The sequence below is a fragment of the Neovison vison genome, chromosome 6, assembly GCF_020171115.1.
Source record: "Neovison vison isolate M4711 chromosome 6, ASM_NN_V1, whole genome shotgun sequence".
NCBI classification, from domain to species: Eukaryota; Metazoa; Chordata; class Mammalia; order Carnivora; family Mustelidae; genus Neogale; species Neogale vison.
In genome coordinates, this window is record NC_058096.1 from 215,642,659 (window position 1) to 215,668,224 (window position 25,566).

General features: G+C 58.6%; 2 protein-coding genes across 4 annotated transcripts; one reads left to right on the forward strand and one right to left on the reverse strand.

Moving 5' to 3' along the window:
* Positions 1 to 242: 242 nt before the first annotated feature.
* Positions 243 to 2,058, reverse strand: JUNB (JunB proto-oncogene, AP-1 transcription factor subunit). Its single transcript, XM_044254106.1, has one exon. It carries the CDS (start codon positions 1,778 to 1,780, stop codon positions 737 to 739), a length of 1,044 nt encoding a protein of 347 aa, XP_044110041.1. The 5' UTR covers positions 1,781 to 2,058; the 3' UTR covers positions 243 to 736.
* An 11,045-nt stretch (positions 2,059 to 13,103) lies between these two features.
* HOOK2 (hook microtubule tethering protein 2) lies at positions 13,104 to 24,755 on the forward strand. Of its 3 annotated transcripts, XM_044254107.1 has the most exons (23): positions 13,104 to 13,245; positions 13,762 to 13,847; positions 13,917 to 13,989; positions 14,970 to 15,020; positions 15,125 to 15,257; positions 15,350 to 15,417; positions 15,779 to 15,841; positions 16,140 to 16,220; positions 16,345 to 16,505; positions 16,597 to 16,737; positions 17,738 to 17,939; positions 18,203 to 18,313; positions 18,421 to 18,508; positions 18,880 to 18,949; positions 19,625 to 19,762; positions 19,870 to 19,957; positions 20,057 to 20,062; positions 20,161 to 20,195; positions 23,494 to 23,576; positions 23,657 to 23,760; positions 23,956 to 24,066; positions 24,135 to 24,206; positions 24,294 to 24,755. In XM_044254107.1, the coding sequence occupies exons 1-23, from the start codon at positions 13,201 to 13,203 to the stop codon at positions 24,441 to 24,443; spliced, it is 2,160 nt and encodes a 719-aa protein (XP_044110042.1). In that variant the 5' UTR covers positions 13,104 to 13,200; the 3' UTR covers positions 24,444 to 24,755. The 3 variants fall into 3 exon arrangements, with proteins under 3 accessions (XP_044110042.1, XP_044110043.1, XP_044110044.1); XM_044254108.1 differs by lacking the exon at positions 20,057 to 20,062; XM_044254109.1 differs by lacking the exon at positions 13,917 to 13,989.
* Positions 24,756 to 25,566: the final 811 nt, after the last annotated feature.

Consider the following 25,566-nt stretch of genomic DNA (forward strand, 5'->3'; position numbering starts at 1 on the left):
CTAGCCCCAGGCATCCTGCCCCCTGGTGATGGGCGGCTGGACAGCGTCCCCGCCCCGGACCTTCCAACCCCAGAGATCAGAGGACAAGAGAAGGATTGGACGCCTGGACTACGAGTGCAGGATGCTTAGGTAGAGCTGGTGAGGAGGATACAGATACCGGACCGAGTCACAAACAGGAGTGGGGTGGGGCAGCCCACTATTCTCCCTCCTCCCGCCCGGCTTGGAAAAAAAGACAACAGAAATTAATAAAGAACCATTTTTTTTTTTTACTTAAATAGATTCAATAAAAAGTCGGAACAACAAACACACACACACACAAACACATCTTAAAATAAACTCTTTAGAGACCAAGTGCGTGTTTCTTATCCACAGTACGGTGCAGAGGGGGAGGGCAGGGGGCGGGGGTCCCTTCCCCAATGTCCCCGCGGGCTTGAGTACCGGGCGGCGGGGCCAGCTCCGCCGCGATCGCCCCCTCCTCCCCTCCCTGTTAAATACACAAATATATTATATTCAATATGAATCGAGTCCGTTTCCAGCAGAAAAAAAAAAATACAAAAAAAACGTGGAAGGGGGCTTGTAAACGTCGAGGTGGAAGGACCGGGCGCAGAGCGGGCGGGCAGGAGTCCAGTGTGGTTTGCGGTGCCGCGGGGGGCCGGTGCCCACCGCCTGCCCCCTCGCCCCTTGGGAGGCGTGCGCCCAGTCGTCCAGACTGGGGGAATGTCCGTACGGGGGACGCTCAGAAGGCGTGTCCCTTGACCCCGAGCAGCAGCTGGCAGCCGTTGCTGACGTGGGTCATGACCTTCTGTTTGAGCTGGGCCACCTGCTCCCGGAGGAGCCCAGCAGTGCTCGAGAGCCCTGCGTTCTCGGCCTTGAGTGTCTTCACCTTGTCCTCCAGGCGCGCGATGCGCTCCAGCTTCCGCTTCCGGCACTTGGTGGCCGCCAGCCGGTTCCGCAGCCGCTTGCGCTCTACTTTGATGCGCTCCTGGTCTTCCATATTGATGGGGGACACCGGTGGCGTGGCGTCGCGGCTGCGCGCCTCAGGCACCGTCTGCGGTTCCTCCTTGAAGGTGGAGGCTGCTCGGCCCAGGCCCAGTTGCGCCGGGTGGCCGCCAGCGAAGGGTGGTGCGTGTGGGAGGTAGCTGATGGTGGCCGTCGGGTACGAGCTCCCAGTCCCGACGGCGGCCCCGGCGCCTCCAGAGGGCGCAGAGGCTGGGGAATAGCTGCTGAGGTTGGTGTAGACCGGAGGCGGCTCCGGACCGGCGTAGACGCCCCCGGGCCCAGCCGGGGGCCCTGAGCTGGCGCCCAGGGACACGTTGGGGGGCGTCACGTGGTTCATCTTGTGCAGGTCGTCCAGGGCTTTGACAAAGCCGTCGGCAAAGCCCTCCTGCTCCTCGGTGACACCTCCCCCGGCGCCCCCCGCACCTCCGCCGCTGCCTCCCCCGCGAGGGTAAAAGTACTGTCCCGGAGGCGTGGGTGTCGTCGTGATCACTCCGTTGCTGTTGGGGACGATCAGGCGCTCCAGCTCAGATGAGGCAAGCTTGAGCGATGCGCCTGTGTCCGAACCCTGGCCGGAAAAGTAGCTGCTGCCACTGCTGCCCTCTGGTCCCGGGCCCCGCGCGCCGGGTGCTTTGAGACTTCGGTAGGGGTCGGCCAGGTTGAGCGCCAAGCTGGGTTTCAGGAGTTTGTAGTCGTGTAGAGAAAGGCCGCCCGGAGCCCGGCCGTATCCCGCTGCTGCGTATGAGTCGTCGTGGTAGAAGGGCTGTTCCATTTTAGTGCACATCCGGGCGGCCCAGGCGGTCTGGGGGGGTCCCTGCGGGGCCGCCCCGGGCCTCGCTGCGGCGAGCGGCGCTCTGTCCGCGACGGTAGTGGTTGGACCAGGTATCTGGACGCGCGATCCCAGGAGCTGGCACCGACCGGGAGAGGCCAGCCGGCGGCTGTACGCGGAAGCTCCGTGCGGCTCCTCGAGCCCTTCTGCCCTGCCTGGCGTGCTCGCTTTCTTGGTGTCGCTTCCCCCTGCTCCCCGATCCCCGCTGACTCCGATGCTGGCCTGGACGCGCTCAAGGTCCCGGCAGCTCAGCCTGAGCCACACGCCTTTATACGGCTATTGTCAGCTACGGAAGTGCGCTCCGATTGGTCCTCGCGCGAGCCGGGCCCCCGCGCCCCCCTCCTCCAGCGTGGGGAAGGGGAGGAGGCGGCTCGCGTCACTGTCAGGAAGCGCGTGTCCTTGTAAACAGCGGCCACGGGCTGGGTGGCTCGGCGCGGCTGCAGGGGGAGGGGCTCGGGGGACCCTGGGGTGTGCGAAGAAGGGGGTACTGGTCCAAGACACGGGGAGGGACTCCAGGGAAGGCGATGATTCCCCTGGATACGAGGAACCGATACAAAGCAAGTGTGTCTGGGGGTCGCGGGGGGAGGGTCCTCCAGGGTGCACATGAAAAGGTCTGAGGGACTCCGAGTATCCGGGAGGGGCTGGAGGGCTGATTATACACTGGGAAACCCCGCAGAGGTGAGACAGGAGGGTTAACCTGGGTAAATGAAGGAGGGGTAAGGAAATACCTGATTCAGTAATTTTGTGGGGGTCCTGAATACAGAGGAGTTAAAGGACTTGAACTTTTACTGGAGGGACTGAATCCAGGAAAAGTGAGGAGGAAGGAAAATCAAAAGGGTGAAGGGAGGAGATTACTCAAGAAATGAGTAGGGGTCCTGAAGTCCATGAGAGAGACTGAGGGCCTCCATAATGGGAAGGAATTGGAGGGGGAGGGGATATAGATATGAAGAAAGTGAGTGTTCTGGGGTATACTGGGGAAAAGATGGGGGGAGAAGATGGGGTTAGGGTTAAAGGTTGGGAGTCACTGGGGTCATCTGCAAAGCCCTGATAAAAGGGAGTTAAAAGAGTCGGGACACACCTTAAGAGCTGAGATGATAATGACACAGGGTCTCCAGTTGGGACTTGAGAAGAGGGATTTTTGAGGATCCTGGGGATTTGGACTACTGGATCTTCCATGATTGGCACCCCCTCTTATGGGTGACTTCTAGGCGCCTGTGTACTTTGTTCCCATCTCAAAGCCCTCCCCCAGTGACTCGGGGCTTGACCAACACTGCGTCGACTCCTGGTGCCCGAACCTACCCCGACGGCCGGGGCGCGGTCGCCCAACCCCACTCCTTCCTTAGAAACGGGCTGGGGAAAGAACGCCGCGGCAGGAAGTGTGGCAACAGCCCCCGGGGAAGGAGCCCGGCCCTGTCTCCGTCACTCGGATCCTCCGGGACCCTGCGCCCCGCCCTGGGTCCGGTCGGGTTCTTCGCTTCAGCAGAGGAACGTGGACGTGCGACCCCGGCGGAGGCCAAGGGTGCACAGAACACGTTCAGCCTCATAGGCCTCCAATCACTGTACCCCTCTACCAGCAGTGGTTCAGCCCGCGGCACCCGCTGGCGATCGCGGAGGCTGGCAGTCCGGGGACGATTCCATTAGTCCGACGGAGGGGGACGTACCGGGAAGCGGGCCTGGTCGCCATGGCAACAGGCCGGAGTCCGCAGGCTGAACGGGGGGCGGGGCGGCCCCGGGAGGCTCTCTCCCGCGCCCAAATAAGGACACAGGAAGGGGTGGGACCAGCGCCGTCCCGGGGCCCTGAGCCAGGACCCGGGAGCCCGGGTATCTGCCAGGTCCCAGGGCGCGCCCGGGCCCCCGGACGGCTAGTCCCGACCAGCCCCGCCGCCGCCCCCGAGGCCCCCACGGCCGCCTCGCTGAGCCCCACCCAGCTGCTCTGGGGCTGCGTCCTGCCGAGCCCGGCCCGACCCAGCCTGGCAGGTCCCCGCCTGCCCGCGGGCCTGGGTCGGACTTCGCCCCCGGCCCGACAGGGCGCGGAGGGGCGGGCCAATGCCTCCAGGCGCCCCCGGCGCCGAGGCGGGCTGGCACGACTGCCTCCTTCCTCGGGTGGGGTACCCTTCCTTTAAAGCAGGAGGTCTGGGCCTCTCCCCCCACATCGCTAGCGGCTGGAGTGCTCCTTCCCTCACACCAGTTGGCTAGGGGCCCTACTCCTGTTTTAGTCTAGGGGTCCGTCAACCATCCAGAATTCATAAAATGGGGGGGAGGATCCCTCCCCCTTCGGGGTGTCTCAGTCAGAGGAGGCCAGAAAATCCAAGGGGAGAGAATCTGAGGGAACTCAGTGCCCCTTCCCCAGCACTATATGGAGGTTTAGGTGGTGAGACTCCTAGTTAGACTTAGAGTGGGACTTCCAAGCAGAATGTGAGCCAAGAGAACGACAGGTGAAAGATCAGTCTCTATCTTCTGGGGGGATGGAGGGTTCTTTAGAGTAGAGAGAGGCTGAGGGGCTAGGCTGACTTTATAGGGCAGGGGGAGAGCACACTCTTAAGTATGAGGGAGAGAAGGAAAATGAAAGAGGCAAAAGAGAAACTGAACTTGTGGGGGCAGGGGGAAGTCCAGCAGATCAGCGAAGTTAGGGAGGAAGGTCCCATGAGAAGCTGGGGGTATCCCCATCTTTGGAGGGTCCTTGTGACCCCTGGGTGCTCCCTCCCCTCCTCCTCTTGCTTGAACTGCTCCCCTAACCCCACCCCAGGCTCAAGGGAGATTCCAGCGGCTGGCCGCTGAGTCTGGCGGGCATGCTGCCAGGCCTGTGTCTCCCGCCCATGCTAATAACTGCAGCTGACATCTGGCCGGGCCCTGCGGGGGCGCAGCGGACAGCGTTGGGGGGCTGGGCAGGTCTGGCCTGAGGGCAGCATCTTGGGAAGCCAACCTGCAGGTCCCACAGGCCAGGAGGCCACAGTGAATCAGCCCTGGTCAGGGCTGAGGTTGGCCGTGCGGGGTGGGGGTGGGGGGTCCTGCAGAGAGGTGAGGCTGGCCCAAAGAGGGTCGAGATGGAGGACAAAGATGAAGCAAGGAAGAGTGGATGTGTGGGGGCGGGGGTCAGGGCAGGGAGAGATGCCCAGAGAGACAAACCGGGGGCAGGATTAGCGTCATGCAGACTAACAGTGAGACTCAGAGACACTTAAGATAGGCAGACAGACTGAGAAATAATAATTATTATTTTAATAGCTAACACTTACATGGCTCTAACCATGAGCTAGGCCCTCTTCTAAGCGGTTTACACAGAGTAACTCATTGCCTGCTTCCAACCACCTACCGAAATGCTTGTGTGTATCCCCATGTAACAGACAAAACAACTGAGACTGGCGGAGGTAAGGAACTTGCCCCATATCCCCTGACTACAAGTACTCGAGTCAGAATATGCTGGAGCTGTCCGGTTCAGCGTATTGACCACTGTCTTGTGGATTTTCAAAACCTGAGAGGCATTCATGCTGTACTAAGTGTATGTCAAGGTCTGCAGGCCCCTTCCTGCAGGGTCTCATTTTAATCCGCAGAGGAGGCAGAGGAGTGGAATTGGGCTCAGGGCAGAGGGGTGGGGGTCCGGGTGGGAGCGGCTAGCCTGCTGAAGTGGGGTCCGGTTGCTCCTGTACTCCGCATGGGTGTTTGAGCAGGGGGTGGGGACTGGGCCGGCAAAGGAGGGCGGGGGCCCAGCCAAGCTGGTACAGCCGGTTCCAGGCCCCTGCCAGTCTCACCCTTGTGGCCTGGGCACCACCCCCTCACGCCGCCCTGCTGGCGCCAAGGCCGGCTGTGAGGAGGGTGTAAGGAGAGCCCCCTCCCCCACCCAGCCCGGGTGCCCAAACCAGCAGCTGGGTACTGCCCAGCCCCTGGGCCTCAGATCAGCATCTGGCTGAGGAGTCTGGGCCCAGACTTCTCCAACTGGGCCCGGGGCCTGAGGAGAGGAATAAGGAGGAAGTTCACCCACCCCCACCCACAGGTCTCTCTGGGGCTTTTGGCCTTGAGGGACTTCTCCTTCTTATAAATAGCCTGGTGACCCCCTTGCCCCAGCCCCACTGACCGACCGGGCCCTCACCAGGAAACTGGGCTGGGGGCTGCCCGTGAGTCAGCCAAGTGGGCAGGCCAGGACGAGAACCCACAAGTCATAGCACCCAGCCTCCCGCGTCCCTGCCCCTGGGTGTGGACAGACAGCTGGGCAGGAAGAGGCTGAGAATCACGGAGGCCCTCCCCCAGGAACCCCTGGCCTGCCAGCCACCTCCTTCCCCCACCTCTGAGGTTTGGGGGTCCCTCACCCCCTCTCCTGGAGAGGAAGCTTCTGGGTTTTCTTGGAAGCAGGAAGGAGAGTCTGTCTCCTAAGGCTGACTCAGCTGGGCATGAGGGGAGTTTCCTACAAAACTACTTCTGCCCCCTTCCCCACTGCTGGAGAGATCTTGGGGGGCCTGAGCATGACTGACATCCTGGGTGTCCCCTTTACAGGGGATGTGGTGAGAAAGTAAGCCCACACCCCACCAAGGACTGAGGCTGAAGAGCCGGGCCTCCTAAGGGAAGTGACAAACAGCAGGGAGGGAAGTTTGGGGGGGGTGATGTTTGGAGAGAGGAAGCACCGGGATGGGGGGATGGGGGGGGCACAGAAACAGCCTGGGAAGCACGGAGCCCCATAGCACTCTGCCTGGTCCAGGAGAGCGTGTGTGTCTGGTCGGCTGTGGGTTTGCATGTGGCTGGCCTGTCAGGGCGTGTGAGAGTGTGTGTGAGGCCTGTCTCCTCAGTGCGTGTGTCTGTCTGTGTGTTGGCTCAACCCTGCAGGGGTGTGGAGGGCCTTCTGCTTTGGGGGGCGGGAGGTGGGTGAGTGTGTGCCCACGGTTTAGGGAACAGGCTGCGTGTGGCTGACCCATATGCATTTGTTGTTTTGTGTTTGGTGTGTATGTGTGTCTGTGTGTGTGGGGTCCACAGCTTGCCTGTGTGAGGTGTGTGTGTGTGTGTGTGTGTGTGAGGTCTGTGACTGGTATGTATGTTTATGTGAACTCTGTGGCTGTGTGTGTGTGTGTGGCTGGTCTGTGTGAGCTCTGTGGCTGTGTGTGTGTGTGTGTGCGCGCGCACGTGCGCTAGCCAACTAGTTCTGTCAGCGTGTCTCTGCGCCAGTGTGTTTATGAATGTCCGACTATGGCTTGTTCATGCCTCTCTGTGCTGGGTGTGACTGTCTGGCCAGACCGTGTCTGTAAATATGTCCGTTTGTCTGCTTGCATCTGTCTAGTCTGTAGGTGGGTCTGAGTTGTGTGTGGTGCTGCTGAGGTATTGTGTATCTGGAAGGCCGCATCTCGGTGTCCCTTGGAGCCTTGGGAGCATGTGCGTGCGGTGTGTGTGGGAGGCTGGGGCTCTCTGTCGTGTTGTCTCTAGAGTGTCCTCTTCATCCACCTCCCTATAGGTTTAGGTCTGTCTCTCTCGCCTCCAAGTACCTTGCTGACTTGGTGATCTCGTTGATGTGTGTGCGTGCACGCGCCCGTGTGTGCGTGCACGCACCTGTATTGCTTTCTTTTGTGTCAGGATCTGTGTGTGTGTGTGCGTGTGTGTCTGCACATCTCCCATGCAGCAGATGTACCCATCCTGAGAGCAACTGTCCCTTCTGAGACTGTCTGCATGTGTGTGTCGCCTGCCTGTGTCTGACATCCAGTTCTCTAGGTCACTGTCAGGTCTATGTGTGTCTGGCCCATCGTTATTTGCCACAGTGTGAGTGAGCGTGGCTCTGTGTCTGCTGGGCTGTGTGCTTCTCACCTGAATGTCTGTCTGTGTCTTCGTCAGTGTGTCACACACATCCTACCTGTCTGCTTCTGAGCGGCCGATGTCTCCATGTGTTGGCCAGTGTTTCCATCCAGCTCCAGAGTCTGCCCTGTGACTGCCCTATATGTGACAGCTGCCGCTGGGTTGGCTTGCCCAGATGTGTGTCTGACCCTGTCGGTGTGTCCCTGGTTAGCAGTCTCTCTGTGGCCAAGGTGACAGGAGTTTGTGTGTCTGGACTGGGTCTCTTTTGGGGTGACTGTGTGTGCGTATTCTCCTTGCCATCCCTCCCCCAAGTCTGGCCACCCTGGGCCAAGTTTACTCTGCCCCCAGCCGATTTCTGCCCTGCCCCGGGAGGGGCTGACCCTCCAGTCTGTCCAGCCAGCAGTCCACAGGATGTTCCCCAGACGCTGTCTCCGCCGGCATCCCCTCCCTCTGGCCACCCCTGGGTCAGGACCCAGGCGTCCGGGGCAGTGGGGGTGGGGCTGCAGCATGGGGGGGTGGCCTGTCAGGGCCCCGGAATGAGGGTGGGAGGTGGGAAGGCAACGGGCCCAACAGGTTCCACCTCATTCCTACCCCGCCTCTCACTTCCTGGGTGCCCGCCTGGGGCAGGGGGTGGATGGGATGAACCCCATGGCCTCAGAGCGCCTGGGTGGGGCAGGGCCCACCCCACAAGGACTGGCTTCTGTTGGGCACCTTGACACCCAGGCTGGAGAGACAGGAGGAATCTGGGTCCTACTGCCTGCCAGGCCTCTCCTATTGCTGTGCCCAGCTCAGGATGCAAAGCGTCCCCTCTATTATTCACCTAATTCCCACAACACCACAATGGGCCAGGTATAATTATCCCCAGTTTTCATATGGGGGGACTGAGACTGAGATGGCAACGATGGCAGAGGCAGCACTTGAACCCAGCTCTGAATGCTACCCAAGACCCCCAGCCAGCTCACCAACCGCCTTCCTTCCCTTCTCTAAAAATGGTACATGTAGGGTGGAGTGTAAACCCAGGCCCCCATGAGGCCTGGCTCAAGGGGGCGCCCGGCTTGGGCTTGCTCTGAGTCAAAAGGGGCCCCTGTTTGAAATGAATAAGAAAACGGCTTTAACCGTTTCATCGCCACGATGGGCTCTGCCAAAACTTCCTGTGGGCTGTGGGGGGAGGGGTGGGAGCTGGGTTCCCGGAGGCCTGGGCTGTGGGGGGAGGCCCTGCCAATTCTAGGGTGGAGGGAAACACCTCCAGCGACCTTGGCGAGGGCTGGCAAAGGGAACACACCGTCAGACCCCGGAAGGGGCGCCCCTCTCCCCTGGACCGGGAGGTCCCTAAAACTTGGTTCTCAGCCCCCACTGCCTGGAGGGGGTCTCAGAGTGCGCAGCCCCCTCCCCAGGGGCCTGACTCACACTCGGGGAAAGCCGCGAAGGGTGAGTCACGGGGTGGAGAAGGGGGAGCAAGGTCGGCTGCGGCCAAGGGACCCCCGCACTGGCCTGAGTCACGCACGCTCCAGCCTCGCTGACCCCCACCCCCTTCCCCCAAGAGACCGGGAGAGGGAAGCGCACTGCCGGTGGACCACGGAGCTGAAGGAAGAGCGGAGCGGAGCGGGGGGAGGGGAGGGAAGCACGCGTCAGGCCGCGCGGGAAGCTCCGGTTCCCATGGTAACCGGGGGTCTCTCAGCTCCACGGGGGGGAGTTCCTCTCTCAGCAGGGACGGCCCCCGCGCGCCGGGGAAGCCCCCGCGCGCTCCGTTGAGGGGCCACAAGTTTCAGGTCGGGCAGGAAGGGGTTAACGGCGGCCCCCTCCCGGGTTTCACCGGCGCCCAAAGCCCGGGGAGGGGGCGGGGCTATACCCCGCGCGCCCCCGCGCGCCCCACCCCGCGCCCGCCCACGCACACGCGCACGCAGTTAGCCCATTCCCCCGCCCCGCGCTCGCACGCACGACCGCGTCGGGCTTCACGCATGCAGCGACCCCCGTCGTGTCTCACGTCACGCACGACGCACGCGCCCCCGCAGCGCGGGGAGGGGCTCCTCCCGGCGTAGAGCAGCGGGACGTGGGGCGGGTGGTGCCCACTGCGCACATCTCCGCCTCCGCTGATCGCGGTGTCCCCGGTTACTTTGACACCCCTCCATATACAAGGTCACAAACTCTCCGATGACCCACAGTGTCACACGGACACAGGATACACCTGCCATACCAGGGCTCAAACCTTCAGTAGTCCAGCCAGCCCTGCAGCGGTCACGGAAAGGGTCATACGGACACACAGACACACAGGAAGACCCAGATGGTTACACAGGCACACCTGTTATTCTTTGTGTGTGGAGACAGACGGGGCTATCTCCCTACACAGGTGGGTGCTATGTATAGGTACTCTGATAACGCCACACTGTCATCCCCAAGACAAAGTAAGACACGGATACAAAGTCTTGGACGCCAGGACTCCAGATGGAACACAGCCACCATGCCTCTCACATAGAGATTGTAAAGGCACAGAGACACATGGTGGGAACAGAAAGGACAGCCATGCTGTCCTACAGTCATCATAAATAGGGTGCACAAGTTAGAGTCACAGACAAACCCACAACGCGCACACAGGACCCTCTGTCATGGGGATGTGGACAAATCAAGGACACATGTCAGGGTCATGCTATCACAGAAAGCCACATGGAGAGAAAAGACATGGTCGCACAAAAACAGAACCTAAAGCCAAACTGAGGTACTGATTGTCACACTGTCACACACTTCTCATACCAAAAAATGACGGGGCTGTAGACACACAGCAAGGTTGCGTATGGAGAAGCATGTGCCCCAGTCCCCATTAGCACCCCCCCCCACCAAATCACAGTCTATTGCATAAATTCCCAGGGCCCCAAGACACAGGCGGATGCAGACACAATGCCTGTGCACACACAATCACAGACTTACCATCTCACACCATCTCACATAAATGTGAGCACACTTTACATGGATTCAGGCAGACACGCACACACACGCACGCACACACGTGTGCGCGCATGGGGAGGACAGGATGGGAGTTCCCGGTGGTAAGCTGTCAGTGTCTATAAGGGCAAAAGGCCTGCCAGAGTCCCTCCTGGTATGGACCATGGTGTCCACCCTGTAGCTGGGTGGACCATGGTGTCCACAGGGTGATGTTCTTTCCCCTTGTCCTGGGGAAAGGACAGCATCCTCCAGTTGTGTGTACCCGCGATCCCCATCTTAGCCCTCATGACTGGGTCTCTGCCCAGATGTGAAGGCTGGAGGGGATGGGCCGGGGTCCAGCTGTGGCCGCAGGGAGGGGCTGAGTCACCAGCTTCCCAGCAGTACAACCCAGGCCGGACCCAGCTGTTCCTGGAAACAGGCAGGAGGGGGTGGGGTCTCCAAACCAGCTGGGGGCTGCTGGCCCCCACCCACACTCTCTGTCCCTACTAATGGAGGCCTCTGGGGCATCCCCCAAAATTTGGGGCTCCCTCCACCAAAAATGGAGGTTTGCATCTTTCCCCAAAATACAAGGTTCCTGCCCCAAAGTGAGGGCTTGTGATCCCTTTCATTGAATTGAAGGTACCCAGATCATCCCCAACAGTGGGGCTCCCTGAATCCCATAACAGAGATTTCACTCTTTCCTGCCAACATGGAAGCTTCCTTTCCCCACAAACGTAAGAATCCCTGCAGCCCCAAAAGGAGGGTTATGGCTTCTCTCCCAAATTGAGGGCACCCAGACCTTTCCTTAAATCTGGGGACTCAGGTCACTGAACATCTAATCTAGAAAGCCCATATCACATTAGAACAACTTAAGTCCATGCCCCAAATATTTGGATTCCCAGACTCTTCCTACACATCAAGATCCCTGCAGGTTTTTTGCAAATATCGGGGATCCCACCCCAAATATGTGGCGGTCACAGCATGTCTCCCATCACTGAGCAAACAGGCCCTCCCGCAAATAGTCCCAGCACCCCCTTGCTTGTAAGAACCATGGTTCCCGGCCCATCTTCCACTTTTATCTGGGGGTAGTGTGGCCCCATTTCCCCCGATTGGCAGCACCCCGTCCTCCGGTGGGTGCGGGAAGGGGAGCCAACGGTAATTGTTCCCACGCCCGCCCGCCGGAAGGCAGCCCAGCCCGGAAGCCGGCACTGCCGGTCCCTGTCCCCTTCCCTCCTCCTCCTCCTCCTCACCCCACTCCCCGGGGTCGGAGGCCGAAAACAACGCGGGAAGGGGGTGTGGGGGTGTAGACGAGCCTGGAAGGCCCCCGCGTGCTTGCGGCTGCGCGTCTGAGTGGGCTGTAACTGGGTTTCTGATGGCAGAGTGACTGTGCTCTTGCGATGCGGCGTGGGGGTGCTCTCATCTTGCTCAACCCGCTCCAGGGCAAGGTCGCGGGAGCCCGACTCAGGGTTGGAGAGAGTAGCACCCCTCCCCTGAGACCTAGACCCACCCCCAAAGCAGAGCCCGCCCCTCCCTCCAGGTACAGCTAATAACCTCTAATTACTGCTCATTACCTTGCCCGCCTCGTGGGAGAGGAGCTGCTGCGGTATTCTGGCGCCAAAGGGTGCGGACCGGGGCTTTGCCCTTTCCTCTAAAGCCAACTAGAGCTTCTGTTTCCTCTCCTGCGACCGGGAATTAAAACAGCACCTGCCACCTAGTCGTGGGGAGATTTCAACCGCCTATATAATTTAAATCGATTAGCGCAGGAACTGCATACTGTAGACAATAAATGGTGACTTCTATTTTATTAACTACTATTGTTATCACTTTCCTTTGAGTCCCCTCCATCGCCCGGGCAGGGTCTCTGAAGGGCACATTGCTTCCGTGCTGGCGGCGCTCCTGCAGTCTGCGCCCCCTGGTGGGCTTTGGGGACTAGGGCGGCCCGGTCCTGGGATCTGAAGCTGGAGGACCTCAGGGGCTCGGGGCTGGGGGTGGGGTGGGGGGGTGGGGTAGGGTGGCGCGGGTATGGCGCAGGCAAAGCTTGGTGGAACTAGATCCATAGTGGGCAAGCGTGTCTGTCCATCGTCCAAGACCTGAGTCTGGCTGATTCATCCTGCCTTCGACCTAAGGATCACGCTCGTCTCTCCTTGTTTACCCCTGAGTCAAGACTCCCAAGTCACCTCCACCGGGAAGACCCCTTTAGGATCTCTCCTCGAAGTCCAAAGAACGTGTTATGGCCTGCCTTTTCCCAGGGCAGATCAGGGCTCCGATAAGGTGGTTAGGCAGCAGAATTTCTTCCAACTGAAGGGAAAGGACCTGAATAAGCCCGTATAACAGGGTGGGACAGCTCCGCCTCACATGATGAGAGGAATTATCGTGAGGTCTCCGGTACCCCCAAAAGAGCCAAGGAGGAGGGGTAGCTGGGCCACATTTGGGATGTGCAAGCTGGGCCCAGGCTGACCCCTAGCGGCAAGGCGGGCACTCGAACGCCGCCCGTATCCAAGATGGGGGAACTGGAAGTCCGACCCGGGGCCGGGAGATCACGTGTCCGGGGCGGGGCCTGCGCCTAGGGGGCGGGGCGGGGCGGCGCTCTAGGCCGAGCGGGAGGTCGGGGCTGCGGGCGCTCGCTGGTGGCTGATCAGGAGGTGGCTGCGGTGGCGGAGCTCCGCGGCCGGGGTCGAATCCGATCGGGAGCCATGAGTGTGGACAAGGCCGAGCTATGCGGGTCTCTGCTCACCTGGGTAGGTCGGGGGCGGGGCCAGGGACAGGTGTGCGCCCGCTCTTCTTGCCCGGGAGCCCTGGCCTTGGCTAAGTCTATTCCTCTGTTCTTGGGACTGGGAGGAGGAAAGGGTGGTGGGCTTGCGGGGCGGTTGGACTTTGGCCTGAGCACCCGCCCCCGTCACGTGGGAGGTCTGCGTGGAAGAACAGGTGAGGCCCCGCCCCTTCGCGGCTGGGTCACACAGGGCGAGGGCGCAGGTGAGCTGACCTGGTCACGTGGGGCCTGTAGGGGCCAGGTGACTCGTGGTTCCGCCCTGCCCTGGTCGCGCGGGGCTTGTTGAACAGAAGTGAAGTGAGGCCACGCCCCCCCCAGTCCCAGGTGTGCAGAGGCCACTCCCCCGCGGAGCTGGTCTGAGAAAGCCATAGGCCAGTCCCGGCCAACTGTGAACGTTCCTGCTGACCGGGAAAGTCTGCAAAAGGAGAATGGTTCTCTTCTCCCAGGCCCGAACTGCCCGTTACCCTTTCCTCTTCCTCTCCAGTTGCAGACGTTCCACGTCCCGTCCCCCTGTACCAGCCCCCAGGACCTGAGCAGTGGACTCGCCGTAGCCTATGTGCTGAACCAGATGTGAGTGAGGCTGAGGGGGAGGGTCCGGAAAAAGTCCCCCAGCAGCTCATCCCACCTTCTCGCCCCCAGAGACCCTTCCTGGTTCAACGAGGCGTGGCTTCAGGGCATCTCAGATGACCCAGGTCCCAACTGGAGGCTGAAGGTGACAGGTGGACTCATGACTGGGGGACAGACTGGCAAAGAGATAATCAGGGAAGGCTAAGCTAGATATGTCCTGGGTAATGGGTCAGCTAGACACATGTCCTGGGTGATGGACAGACTTGGCTAGGAAGAGGGACACATGTCTGGTGACAAGCCAACTCTGTTCTTTCCTTTTCCTATGGAACGGGTTTGGGTGTGCAGCAAGGAATAAAAAAGACAAAAACTCATACACACGCGCGCGCACACACACACACACACACACAGAAGCATTAACTTCCAGTGGCAGTAAGTTCTATGAAGATAGTAAATAATAAAAGCTGGGCCACAAGAGAGGGCAGCTAGGTGGGTGGTTACTCCAGATGGGCTGATCTCCATGTGAAATTTGGAGAAATGGGATTCCAGGCACAGGGGACAGCAGATGCGAAGTGGGGAATAAGCGTGGGGTATCAAGGAAAGGCAAGGCAGTCAGAACAGAAAACAAGGGGGCAGGAATGGTGGATGAGGTCATCAGGAGGAGGGCAGGCTGGGGCAGGGAGATGGATTCTATTTTAAGTGCTATGCAAAGTCAAGCGAGGGTTTTAGCAGAGGAAAGACACAACCTGGATTTGGACTTTGAAAAAGCTCCCTCTGGCTGCTTGGAGAGGAATGGGGGGTAGGCAGCAAGGGTGGAAATTGAGACCAGGTTGGTGCAGTAATCCAGGTGAGAGATGAAGACAGCTAGGGCCAAAGGGTCGCAGGGCAGGTGATGAGAAGTGATTGGGCTCTGGGGACATGCAAACAAGATAGGCAGGGTGACTGGATAGTTCATCCCTAGGAGAGAGGACATTCAGATAGAGAATGGTGCCAAACAGGAAGAGATGAGCAGGGATTGGGAAATAAGGCAGAGGGAAAAGGCTGGGATAGGCAGATTCAGAATGGGGGCTGCCTGGCTTGTTCTGGAGCACTCTGGGACCCTGGGCACAACTCCTTGCCCCTCCCTAGGTTAGCAATCTGAAGACCATCTTACAGAGCTTGGTGGAGTACTCCCAGGATGTGAGTAACTGTGACAGGATTTAGGGGGTGCGGTTGGTTTGGGAGGAGGTGAGTGTCTGTGAGCCCCCATATCCCCTCTTCCCACTCCTACCGCCTGTTCTCAGGTCCTGGGACATCCTGTTTTGGAGCAGCACCTTCCAGACGTGAGCCTCATTGGCGAGTTTTCAGACCCAGAAGAACTTGGCAAGCTGCTTCAGCTGGTGCTTGGCTGTGCCATCAGTTGCGAGAAGAAGCAGGGTATGCAGGTTCGGAACCCCTAGGGGACGACCCGAGGAAATCCTCCTCACCCCCTGTCCCCGGGTTTCACTGTTCCCTACCTTGATCCCCAGAACACATCCAGAGAATCATGACACTGGAGGAATCTGTGCAGCATGTGGTAATGGAAGCCATCCAGGAGGTAGGTGGGGGTGCCCAGTGTGGCGAGGAGCACCAGGGGAGGGGACACCAGAGCAGAGGCCACTGGGCACAGGCTTGGGCCTGGTAAGGTCTGGGCTCTTCCTGGAACTCAGCTGGCCAGATTTCCCTGTCTCATGTGTCTGCCAGCTCTTGCCAGCTTGGAGTCACAATTTTGCACCCTCAAAGGACCCAGCCTCCCTGCTGGATCCATGGGCAGGAAGGCAGCCTCTAGACTGGGGTTCTTGGGGAGAACTGGTTGTGGGGACAGGGGGATGGAGAGATCCTTAGGCTGGAGCGTGGAAGCTTTAATGGCCACCCCCAGAGGGCCCAGCTCATCTCCATGTCCTCCTGCCCCGCTTCAGCTCATGACCAAAGACACCTCTGACTCCCTGTCACCAGAAACATATGGGAACTTTGATAACCAGGTAAGAGGTGGGGGACCTTGTTAAAGGCCCAAGCCCACCGCTGAGTCTCAGGGCTGCCTCAGGAGGAGGAACTTGACCTTAAGTATATAGACTCCCTCCATCCCTCAGGGTTCTTGCCTCTTCCCTCGTTCCCACATCACCTTCCCTCCAGTGCCCTGGAGTCCCAGCCCTCTGTGAGGTCTCGAGGGTTTCTGGGCTCCTCTCTGCCACTAGAGGCACCAGCCTCCCCCTAGTCTCTTTGCAGGGGGGTGTTTCCCTGACTTCCTCGCCCCTCTCCACCCTCCACTCCCCTCCTCAGTCCCGAAGGTACTACTTTCTGAGTGAGGAGGCCGATGAAGGGGATGAACTTCGGCAGCGCTGTCTGGACCTAGAGCGGCAGGTGAGAGGTGGGGCGGGGGTGCGCAGGCGGTCCTGGGGCCCAGCTGCTCGCCTCGCCTCCGTCCCCCCCCCCACTCCGTCCCCCCCGCGCTGAACTCTAGCTCCTGTGCACCTCCTGCCTGCAGCTGGTGCTCCTGGCCGAGGAGAAGCAGAGCCTGGCCCAGGAGAACGCGGCGCTGCGGGAGCGGGCTGGCCGGCCAGAGGGCGAGGGCGCTGCGGGCCTCACTGCCAAGAAGCTGTTGCTGCTGCAGTCCCAGCTGGAGCAGCTGCAGGAGGAGAACTTCAGGTGCGGTCAGCTGGGGCCATGGCCAGCAGGCCAGGGGGTCGGCCTGCCTCCAGTGGCCTCAAGCGTCCCTCTCTTCCCGCCCCACCCCCAGGCTGGAGAACGGCAGGGAGGACGAGCGCCTGCACTGTGCCGAGCTGGAGCGGGAGGTCTCGGAGCTGCAGCAGCGGAACCAGGCACTGACCAGTCTGGCTCAGGAGGCGCAGGCGCTGAAGGATGAGATGGACGAGCTGCGGTGAGTGGCCGGTCCCTGGGTCCTCACCGCACACACTCGTTGCCACCGTGTCCCTCTGATGCCATAGTCCCTCGAAAACCCCCAGGTGCCCGGTGAACCTGCATCATGTCTCCTAGACTCCACGGGGACCTCCTGAGTCCCACTGTACTGTCCCTGGACTCCCCCGTGCCTTCTGGACACCACCAAGGTTCCTGGATCCCTGGTGGCCCCCAGGACCCCACAGTGTGCCCTTGGGATCCCACATTATAGTCCCCAGACCTTGGTGCTTCCCCACACCCCAGCTACCAGCTGCCCACCCCTGTTCCCTTGCTGCCCAGGTGCCATCGCGCCCCAGGATTCTTTTGTGCCCTGCAGGACCCAAAATGCAGTCATTCCCACCCTCCCACCCCCCATGACCCTTCTGTGCCCCTCATGATAGGACTGTCCCTTCTTAGGACTCCATAGCACCCCTGCAGCCCCAGAGGACTTGATGGGCCTCCAGAACACCTACTTCCTAGACCTCACCATGCCTTCTGTAAACTCAGAAGGCTCCCCTGTGACCCCCAGCACCCCTATAATGTTAAAGTGTCTAGTGAATCCCTACTGCACCTTAAAGGACCACAGAGGCCTCTGGCCTGAAGTTCCCCCCATGACCCCACCATGCCCTCATTGATCCCGTAGCCACCTTATAACCTCAAATGGTCCTTGGAGGCTCTTTGGAGCCTCTGGGCACCATCATTCCGCCTGGAACCCATCAGTCATTCCATATACCCCAAATCTGCCCCCCTATCCCTGAGTATGACCCTGGGCTAACCACTGGTGCTTAGGTCTCCCTCTGTGCCCCTTAATGACTCTCCAACATCACCAGGCCCGGGCTGACTTCTGACCCTCACGATCTACCACCTTGAATGCACACATCCCCAGGTGACATGACCTCTTCCCCTTGATGGAGGGCCTTAGATCCAAGCTGAACCCTGAGCCCAAACCCAGGCCTCCTCTCCCAACTTGCCTCCTCCCCCAGGCAGTCCTCTGAGCGTGCTGGACAGCTGGAGGCCACGCTGAGCAGCTGTCGGCGCCGGCTGGGTGAGCTGCGGGAGCTGAGGCGGCAGGTGCGGCAGCTGGAGGAGCGCAACGCCGGCCACGCCGAGCGTACCCGGCAGCTGGAGGATGAGCTACGCCGGGCTGGCTCGCTTCGTGCCCAGCTCGAGGCACAGCGGCGGCAGGTGCGGCAGAGACCAGGGCAGAGCCCGGGAGGACCGGGTGCTCCAGGCCGCTGGATCACCCCTCTCACTTCGGCCCATCCTCGGGGTGGCTGAGCCCCTGCCCCCAGAGCCCTCTGTCCCTCATTTCGGGTAGCGCCCTTCAGTCATGCCGGCTCCTCCCTGGGCTTGGAAGCCTCACCGCTCTCAAGTTCTCTGTGTCTGGCATCTCTGGCCCCACGCCTCCACCTTCCAGCCCTGCCTCCCTACCCATCCTCTCTGTTCAGGTTCAGGAACTTCAGGGCCAAAGGCAGGAGGAGGCCATGAAGGCTGAGAAATGGCTCTTCGAGTGTCGAAATCTGGAGGAGAAGTACGAGTTGGTGACAAAGGAGAAGGAGGTGAGGCTGAAGTCCCGCATCCAAGCCCCACCCTGTCCTCCCTGGCATAGCCTGGTCCCCAGGAGGCCAGCCCTGCCCCCAACAGCATCTTGCACCCTGTGCTCCAGCGGCTGCTGGCAGAGAGGGACTCCTTGCGGGAGGCCAATGAGGAACTGCGCTGTGCCCAGCTCCAGCCCCGGGGGCCGACCCAGGCTGGTGAGTCGGAGGACTGTCAGCCCTAGGGCCTGGGGAAGGGGGGCCGTAAGGTGCTGTTAGGGCAGACAGAAAACCAGCGTCCCAGGGCTTGTCTAGGCTGGGGCCAGAGCTAGGCCACTTTGGAGACAGGCTAGAACGGAGAGAGGTGGCAAGGGCTGACAGAAGGCAGGCGCTGACCTCCCAGGATCAGGGTGGGGCAAAGGCAAACTCACGCCACGTGTCACTGCTCCCTGTCAAGCTGGAAGTGAGGCTTGTGTTAAGCCAGGCTCTGGGCCGAACTTGAGTCCCCAGAGATGATTCTTGGAAAGAGAACCCTAGGGCTGGGGGCAGGAGCCGTGCATCAACCTGAAGACGTTTCTGACATACTCCAGACCCTTCGCTGGATCCCACCTCACCAGCTGTGGAAAACTTAGCAGCAGAGATCCTACCTGCGGAGCTGAGGTACGCTGCGGTCGCTCAGAGCTCTGTCTGCACCCAGAGCCCACCCCTCAGCCCCGCTCCCAGTGCACGCACTTACTACTGGCCTGGCCTGCTGTGCTGGGATCCCCGGTCCTAGCTTGGCTCCTAGGTCCACTCATTCCTAATTCGGCCCTTACCTGGTCGGCGCTCTAGGCCTTATGGGTTGCTTGCCTCTCCAGGATCCAGCCTCAGTACACAAATTAGGTCCAACCCATCTGGCTCCACTCACGGAGCAAAATTCCTACCCCCAGTGCCCCCCTCACGTCGGACTCTGCCCCCGGGGCGTAGTGCTGTCCTCAGTGTAGCCCGTGCTACGCTCAGTGCCCCGTGTCTTGCCCAGATGAACTCCCCCAGCCCAGTTCTTCCCATTTCTGCGTCTGTCATTCCGCACCCTTGCTTTCTCCCAGCCACAGCGGGATGCTCAACGTTCTAACCCGCTCCCGTAGCCCCGCCTTTGCCTGGCTCCACCCTTAGGCCCAGCTCAGAACTCCGCCCATTTTGGTCCCCATTACTTTGATCCCGCCCCGGGGTCTGGCTGGGCTGTCTCCCAGGGCTCTGTCCCTCTGCCAGCCCTGTCCGTCCCAGTGTCCCTGCCAGATCCCCAGCAGGCCTGCGGGGTGACCCGTCTCCAGCCCCGCTCACTCCCGTCCTCGGCAGGGAGACGCTCCTGCGGCTTCAGCTGGAGAACAAGCAGCTGTGCCAGCAGGAGGCGGCCTACCGGGAGCGGCAGGAGGAGCTGCAGCGCCTCCTGGAGGACGCCAACCGCGCGCGCCACGGGCTGGAAACCCAGCTGCGGTGAGGACCCACCTGGTGGAGGGCACCCCCGACCGTGCGCTTGGAGGGGGCGTGTGAGTGGGGGCAGAGGGCGGGCGCAGGCACTCAGCAGCCCCGCACCCCTGCAGGCTGAACCAGCAGCAGCTGTTGGAGCTGCGGGCGCAGGTGGAGGACTTGCAGAAGGCCTTGCAAGAGCAGGGGGGCAAGACTGAGGATGTGAGTGCCCACCTCCTCCCTTCCTGCCCCCCTCTCCTGCCCCCCCCCCCGCCCGTAACCCTTCTCTCTCTCCTCCCTGCTGCACGATCTCCTCTGCAGTCGATTGTAAGTACCGTGGGCCCAGGGTGGCAGCCCCTGCCCTCACCCCTGGAAGGAGTTGGGAGCTCGACCCCCATTCACCCAGTGCCTGTTCTCTCTCCCAGTCCGCCCTGCTGAAGAGGAAGCTGGAGGAACATCTGTGAGTCCCAGAGGGAGGGCATTCCTGGTGTGGGGGGAGCTGGGTCGCAGGTGTGGGGGACATTTATTGTCTGTGGGGATTTAGGAGAACCAGTCAGCCAAAAGAGAGAAGGATCAGATCAAGTAGGGTCTTAGGGGCCAAGGGAAGGAGTATGAACTGCTTGGGGGGAACAATGGGGGAGACAAAGGTGATTCTCACTTTTTACATTTTATACTGTTAAAAAAACTATTTGGGGGGTGCCTGGCTGGCTGTCAGTGGAACATACGACTCTTGATCTCGGAGTCATGGGTTTGAGTCCCACATTGGGTGTAGAGATTACTAAAAAAATAATAGTAATAATTAAAGAAAAAATGATTTTATTTGGTTTATATTTTTAAATTTTACTTACTTAGTCATTTGAGAGAGCGAGCACGAGCAGGGAGAGCAGAGACAGAGGGACAAGCAAGACTCAGCCGAGCACAGGGCCTGACCCAGGGCTCAATCCCTTGACCCAGACATCATGACCTGAGTGGAAATCAAGAGTCAGATGCTCAACAGACTGAGCCAGGCAGGCGCCCCTATTCTATTTTATTTTTTAAGATTTTATTTATTTATTTGAGAGAGGGCACAAGTGGGGGGAAGGGCAGAGGAAAAGGGAGAGGGAGAAACAGGCTTCCTACTGAGCAAGGAGCCCAATGCAGGACTAGATCCCGGAACCCTGGGATCATGACCTGGGCACCCAGGCATCCCCCCTGTTTTGTTTTATTTATTTTATTTTTTATTTTAAAGATTTTATTTATTTATTTGACACACACAAAGAAAGGTCACAAGTAGGCAGATAGGCAGGTAGAGACAGAGGGGGAAGCAGGCTCCCGGCTGAGCAGAGAGCCCTAGTGGGGCTCAATCCCAGGACCCTGAGATCATGACCCAAGCCGAAGGCAGAGGCTTAACCCACTGGAGCCACCCAGGCACACACCCCACACACACATTTTATTTTTTTAAGAAACTTTTTTTAAGGGCACCTGGGTGGGTCAGTGGGTTAAAGTCTCTGCCTTCAGCTCAGGTCATGATCCCAGAGTCCTGGGATCAAGCCCCACATCCAGCTCTCTGCTCAGCGGGGAGCCTGCTTCCTCCTTTCTCTCTCTGCCTGCCTGCCTCTCTGTTTACTTGTGATCTCTATCTGTCAAATAAATAAATAAAATCTTTAAAAAATAGTTTCCTTTTTTTTTTTTTTTAAAGATTTTATTTATTTGACCGAGAGAGCAAGAAAGAGTGAACATGGAAGAGGGAGGGGTAGGGGCAGAGGGAGAAGCAGACTCCCTGCTGAGCAAGGAGCCAGATACGGGACTTGATCCCAGGACCCTGGCATCATGACCTGAGCCAAAAATATATATATATTTATTCATTTGAGAGAGAGAGAGAGAGAGCGCACAGAAGCAGGGGGAGAAGCAGAGAGAGAGGGAGAAGCAGATTCCCTGCTGAACAGGGAGCCTGATGTGGGACTCGATCCCAGCACCTGGGGATCATGCCCCCAAATGAAGGCAGACAATTACCATCCAAGCCACACAGGCGCCCCAAATAAAATCTTAAAAAAAAAAATTAAAGGGCGCCTGGGTGGCTCAGTGGGTTAAGCCGCTGCCTTCAGCTCAGGTCATGATCTCAGGGTCCTGGGATCGAGTCCCGCATCGGGCTCTCTGCTCAGCAGGGAGCCTGCTTCCTCCTCTCTCTCTCTCTGCCTGCCTCTCTGCCTACTTGTGATCCCTCTCTCTGTCAAATAAATAAATAAAATCTTTAAAAAAAAATTATAAAAATCTCATGAGATTTTTTTCTCCTGAAATTTTTTGTAAATTAATATGAATATAAATTTTTGTTCTGATTTCTCAGTTACCTATATGAAAAGTAACTTGATATCTGCTAGTCTGCCCTTTGCTTCTCTTACTTAAGAAGATGGCTGGGAGGGGCGCCTGGGTGGCTCAGTAGGTTAAAGCTTCTGTCTTCAGCTCAGGTCATGATCCCAGAGTCCTGGGTTTGAGCCCCTCATCTGGCTCTCTGCTCAGCAGGGAGCCTGCTTCCTCCTCTCTCTCTGCCTGCTTCTCTGCCTACTTGTGATCTCTGTCTGTCAAATAAATAAATAAAATCTTTAAAAAAAAAAAAGCTGGCTGGGAAATTTTGCCATATGAATAGTTGTTATTGTTGTTGTTTTGTTTTTGTTTTTGTTTTGATAAATATAGTAGCTCTTGTCAACTAGGGTTCCGTGGGGAAATTAGGCCTTACAGAAAATGATTTGCTTGACTTCTACCAAGGATAGATTGTAGCTAGTACCAACCCAGAGTGCAGACAAAACTTATTTCCTTACAGAGGATGGATATATGGAAACATCAGGACTTAATTCTCCTGTGAAATTCCAATCCAGGAGGGCTGGCCTGTAACATTTTTTTGTGAATGTCATAATGTATATAAGGCATTCTTTCTGGTGCCTGGGTGGCTTAGTTGGTTAAGCATCTGCCTTCAGCACAGGTCATGATCCCAGGGTCCTGGGATCCAGTCCCACACCCGGCTCCCTGCTCACCAGGGAGTCTGCTCCTCCCTCTCCCTCTGCCCCTCCCCCGGCTTGTGGTCTCTCTCGCTCACTCTTTCTTTCAAGTAAATAAATAAACTCTTTTAAAAAGCCATTCTCTCTAGGTATTTGCAATTTCAAACAGTGCCACAAAGTAAAGCCTCGTATGTGCTTCATTTTGCTTCTGTGCAGATATGTTGACAAAGTGGAATTGGGGACCTAGAGGGCACATGCCTTTATAATCGTGGTAGACATAGCCCGAGTCACGGTTAGGTGTTAGACCAAGCTCCATATCCAGCGCACGATAATAATCTCACCTACAAGGAGTGTTCTTAGATCTTTGGGGTTTTGCCTTAGGTGGCAGAACTATAAGGTTTTACACCAGTTTCCTTTTAGTTAGAAGAAATTTGCCTGCTAGAAGGATACCTGGCTGCTGGGTGGAGAAAGGCACTGAGGTTGAACGTAGAAGAGGCCGGCACGGGGTGACGGTGGCTGGGCCAGCGTGTGCGCTGGGGAATGGAGAGGAGTGGATGCACAGGGGGCTGGTGCAGGGGCCACCTGTTGAGGGGCATGGACGGTTGTGGCTCCGATGGCTTAGTAGATGATGGGACCGAGGTGCAGCGCTTGTCTTGGGGGGTTGGCACCCAGGTCTCTGCAGCCAGGCAGGTGCATGGTGGCCGGCGGGGAAGGCTGTGGCCGTCAGTGGGAGAAAGGGAAGGGGGCCCAGCGGTCAGCCTGCTGCTGCCCATCCTCTGTGCACAGGCAGAAGCTGCATGAAGCGGATCTGGAGCTGCAGAGGAAGCGAGAATACATCGAGGAGTTGGAACCGCCTGCTGACAGCGGCAGTGAGTGGGACGCAGCGGCTGGGTGGGGCGGGAGGGCCCTGAGCTAGGTGGGGAGCTGAGGGGTCCCTTTGTTCCCACAGCAGCCCGGCGTATTGAGGAGCTGCAGCATAGCCTGCAGAAGAAGGATGCGGACCTGCGGGCCATGGAAGAGCGCTACCGCTGCTACGTGGACAGGGTGCACACGGTGAGCACCTGGGGGCTCCGCGGGCCTCCCACCAACCCGGGCCTCCCACCAGTGTGCACCTCTCTGCCTCCCACTTCTGCACCTGCCGTACCGCCATCGGATCACAGACTTCTGCACCATGCTTAATGCAGCCCAACAAGTCCCAAGGCCGTGCAAGGCCAAGGTCACCCTGCCTGTGTCTTTCCCAAACCCTAGGTCATGCAGACCCGGGAACCCAAACAACGGCCGTCAGGGGGAGCACCCCCAGAACTTCACACCCTGAGGACACAGCTCCGGGAGCGGGACGTCCGCATCCGGCACCTGGAGGTGGGTGTCGTCCTCACTTCTCGCTGTCCCCCGCATATGCAGGCCCCTGACTGTTCCCTCTTTGGCAGATGGACTTTGAGAAAAGTCGAAGTCAGCGGGAGCAGGAAGAAAAGTTGCTCATCAGTGCCTGGTATAATATGGTGAGTTCGTGTCTCTGTAGTAAGAGTTCTGGGATGTGCTGTGGGGCTCAACTTGACCCCAACCGTCTCCCCTCTTCCTCCCTCCAGGGCATGGCTCTGCAGCAGCGAGCTGGGGAGGAGCGGGCACCCGCCCACGCCCAGTCATTCCTGGCCCAGCAGCGCCTGGCCACCAACACTCGCCGGGGGCCCCTGGGACGCCTAGCATCCCTGAACACGCGCCCCACGGACAAGCACTGATGGACCTCGGTATCCTGCCACCTGCCCAGCCAGCTGGGGCTCAGTCCGCCTTGGATTCCTCCCAGCTCACCTGGGCCCAGCATGAGGAAGGCCTCAGCCAGCAGTCTGAGAGCCTTAAGGTCATGACTTCTGCCCTCTGTTCTCTGAGATGGGACAAGAGTGCGGGTTAGAGCAGGAGGCAGGGGAGGGCCTGCCTGTTCTTTTTAGCAATGTGATTCTTATCCTTGATTTTCAACCTGGGGTTAATGAGATGCCAGGGGAGAGAGTGATTTTTATATTTGAGAAGAAAAACAATAAAGGTTTTCAATCTGCCCTGGCTGAACTCTAGGCGCTGAGGAGAGGGAGAGAAGACAGGCCAGGGACTCAGAGCATTGCTTTTTGAAAGGCCTGACTCGTGTTCTAACTAAGGCATGAGTGACTGACAGCACCCACTGGGAAGTGAGAACCATGTTTGTGTCTGTGTAACTGTATGGGCGTGTGGTGGTTTTTTTGAAGAAGCTTCAGACTAAAATTCCTGCCTTATGAAGCTGTCGTTGCTCATGAAGGCGGACAGACAGTAAACAAAATAAAGTAAAAGTTTGATGTGAGAAGTGCTACAGAGAAAAAGAAAGCAGTCAGAAGTGACGGGGATGTGGGACGTCCGTCCATTTGGGATGGGGTGATTTTATTTATTTATTTTTTTAAATTAATTAATTAATTAATTTTAAAAATGATTTTATTTATTTATTTGACAGGGATCACAAGTAGGCGGAGAGGCAGGCAGAGAGAGAGGAGGAAGCAGGCTCACTGCTGAGCAGAGAGCCCGATGTGGGGCTCGATCCCAGGACCCTGGGATCATGACCTGAGCCGAAGGCAGAGGCTTCAATCCACTGAGCCACCCAGGCGCCCTTTAAAGACTTGATTTATTTGAGAGTGAGAGAGAGAATGAGCATGAGAAGTGGGAGGGTCAGAGGGAGAAGCAGACTCCCTGCCGAGCAGGGAGCCCGATGTGGGACTTGATCCCGGGACTCCAGGATCATGACGTGAGCCGAAGGCAGTCACTTAACCAGCTGGGCCACCCAGGCGTCCCAAGGGATGGGGTGATTTTAAGTAAAAGGCCAGCAGAAGCAGCCTCACCAAGGAA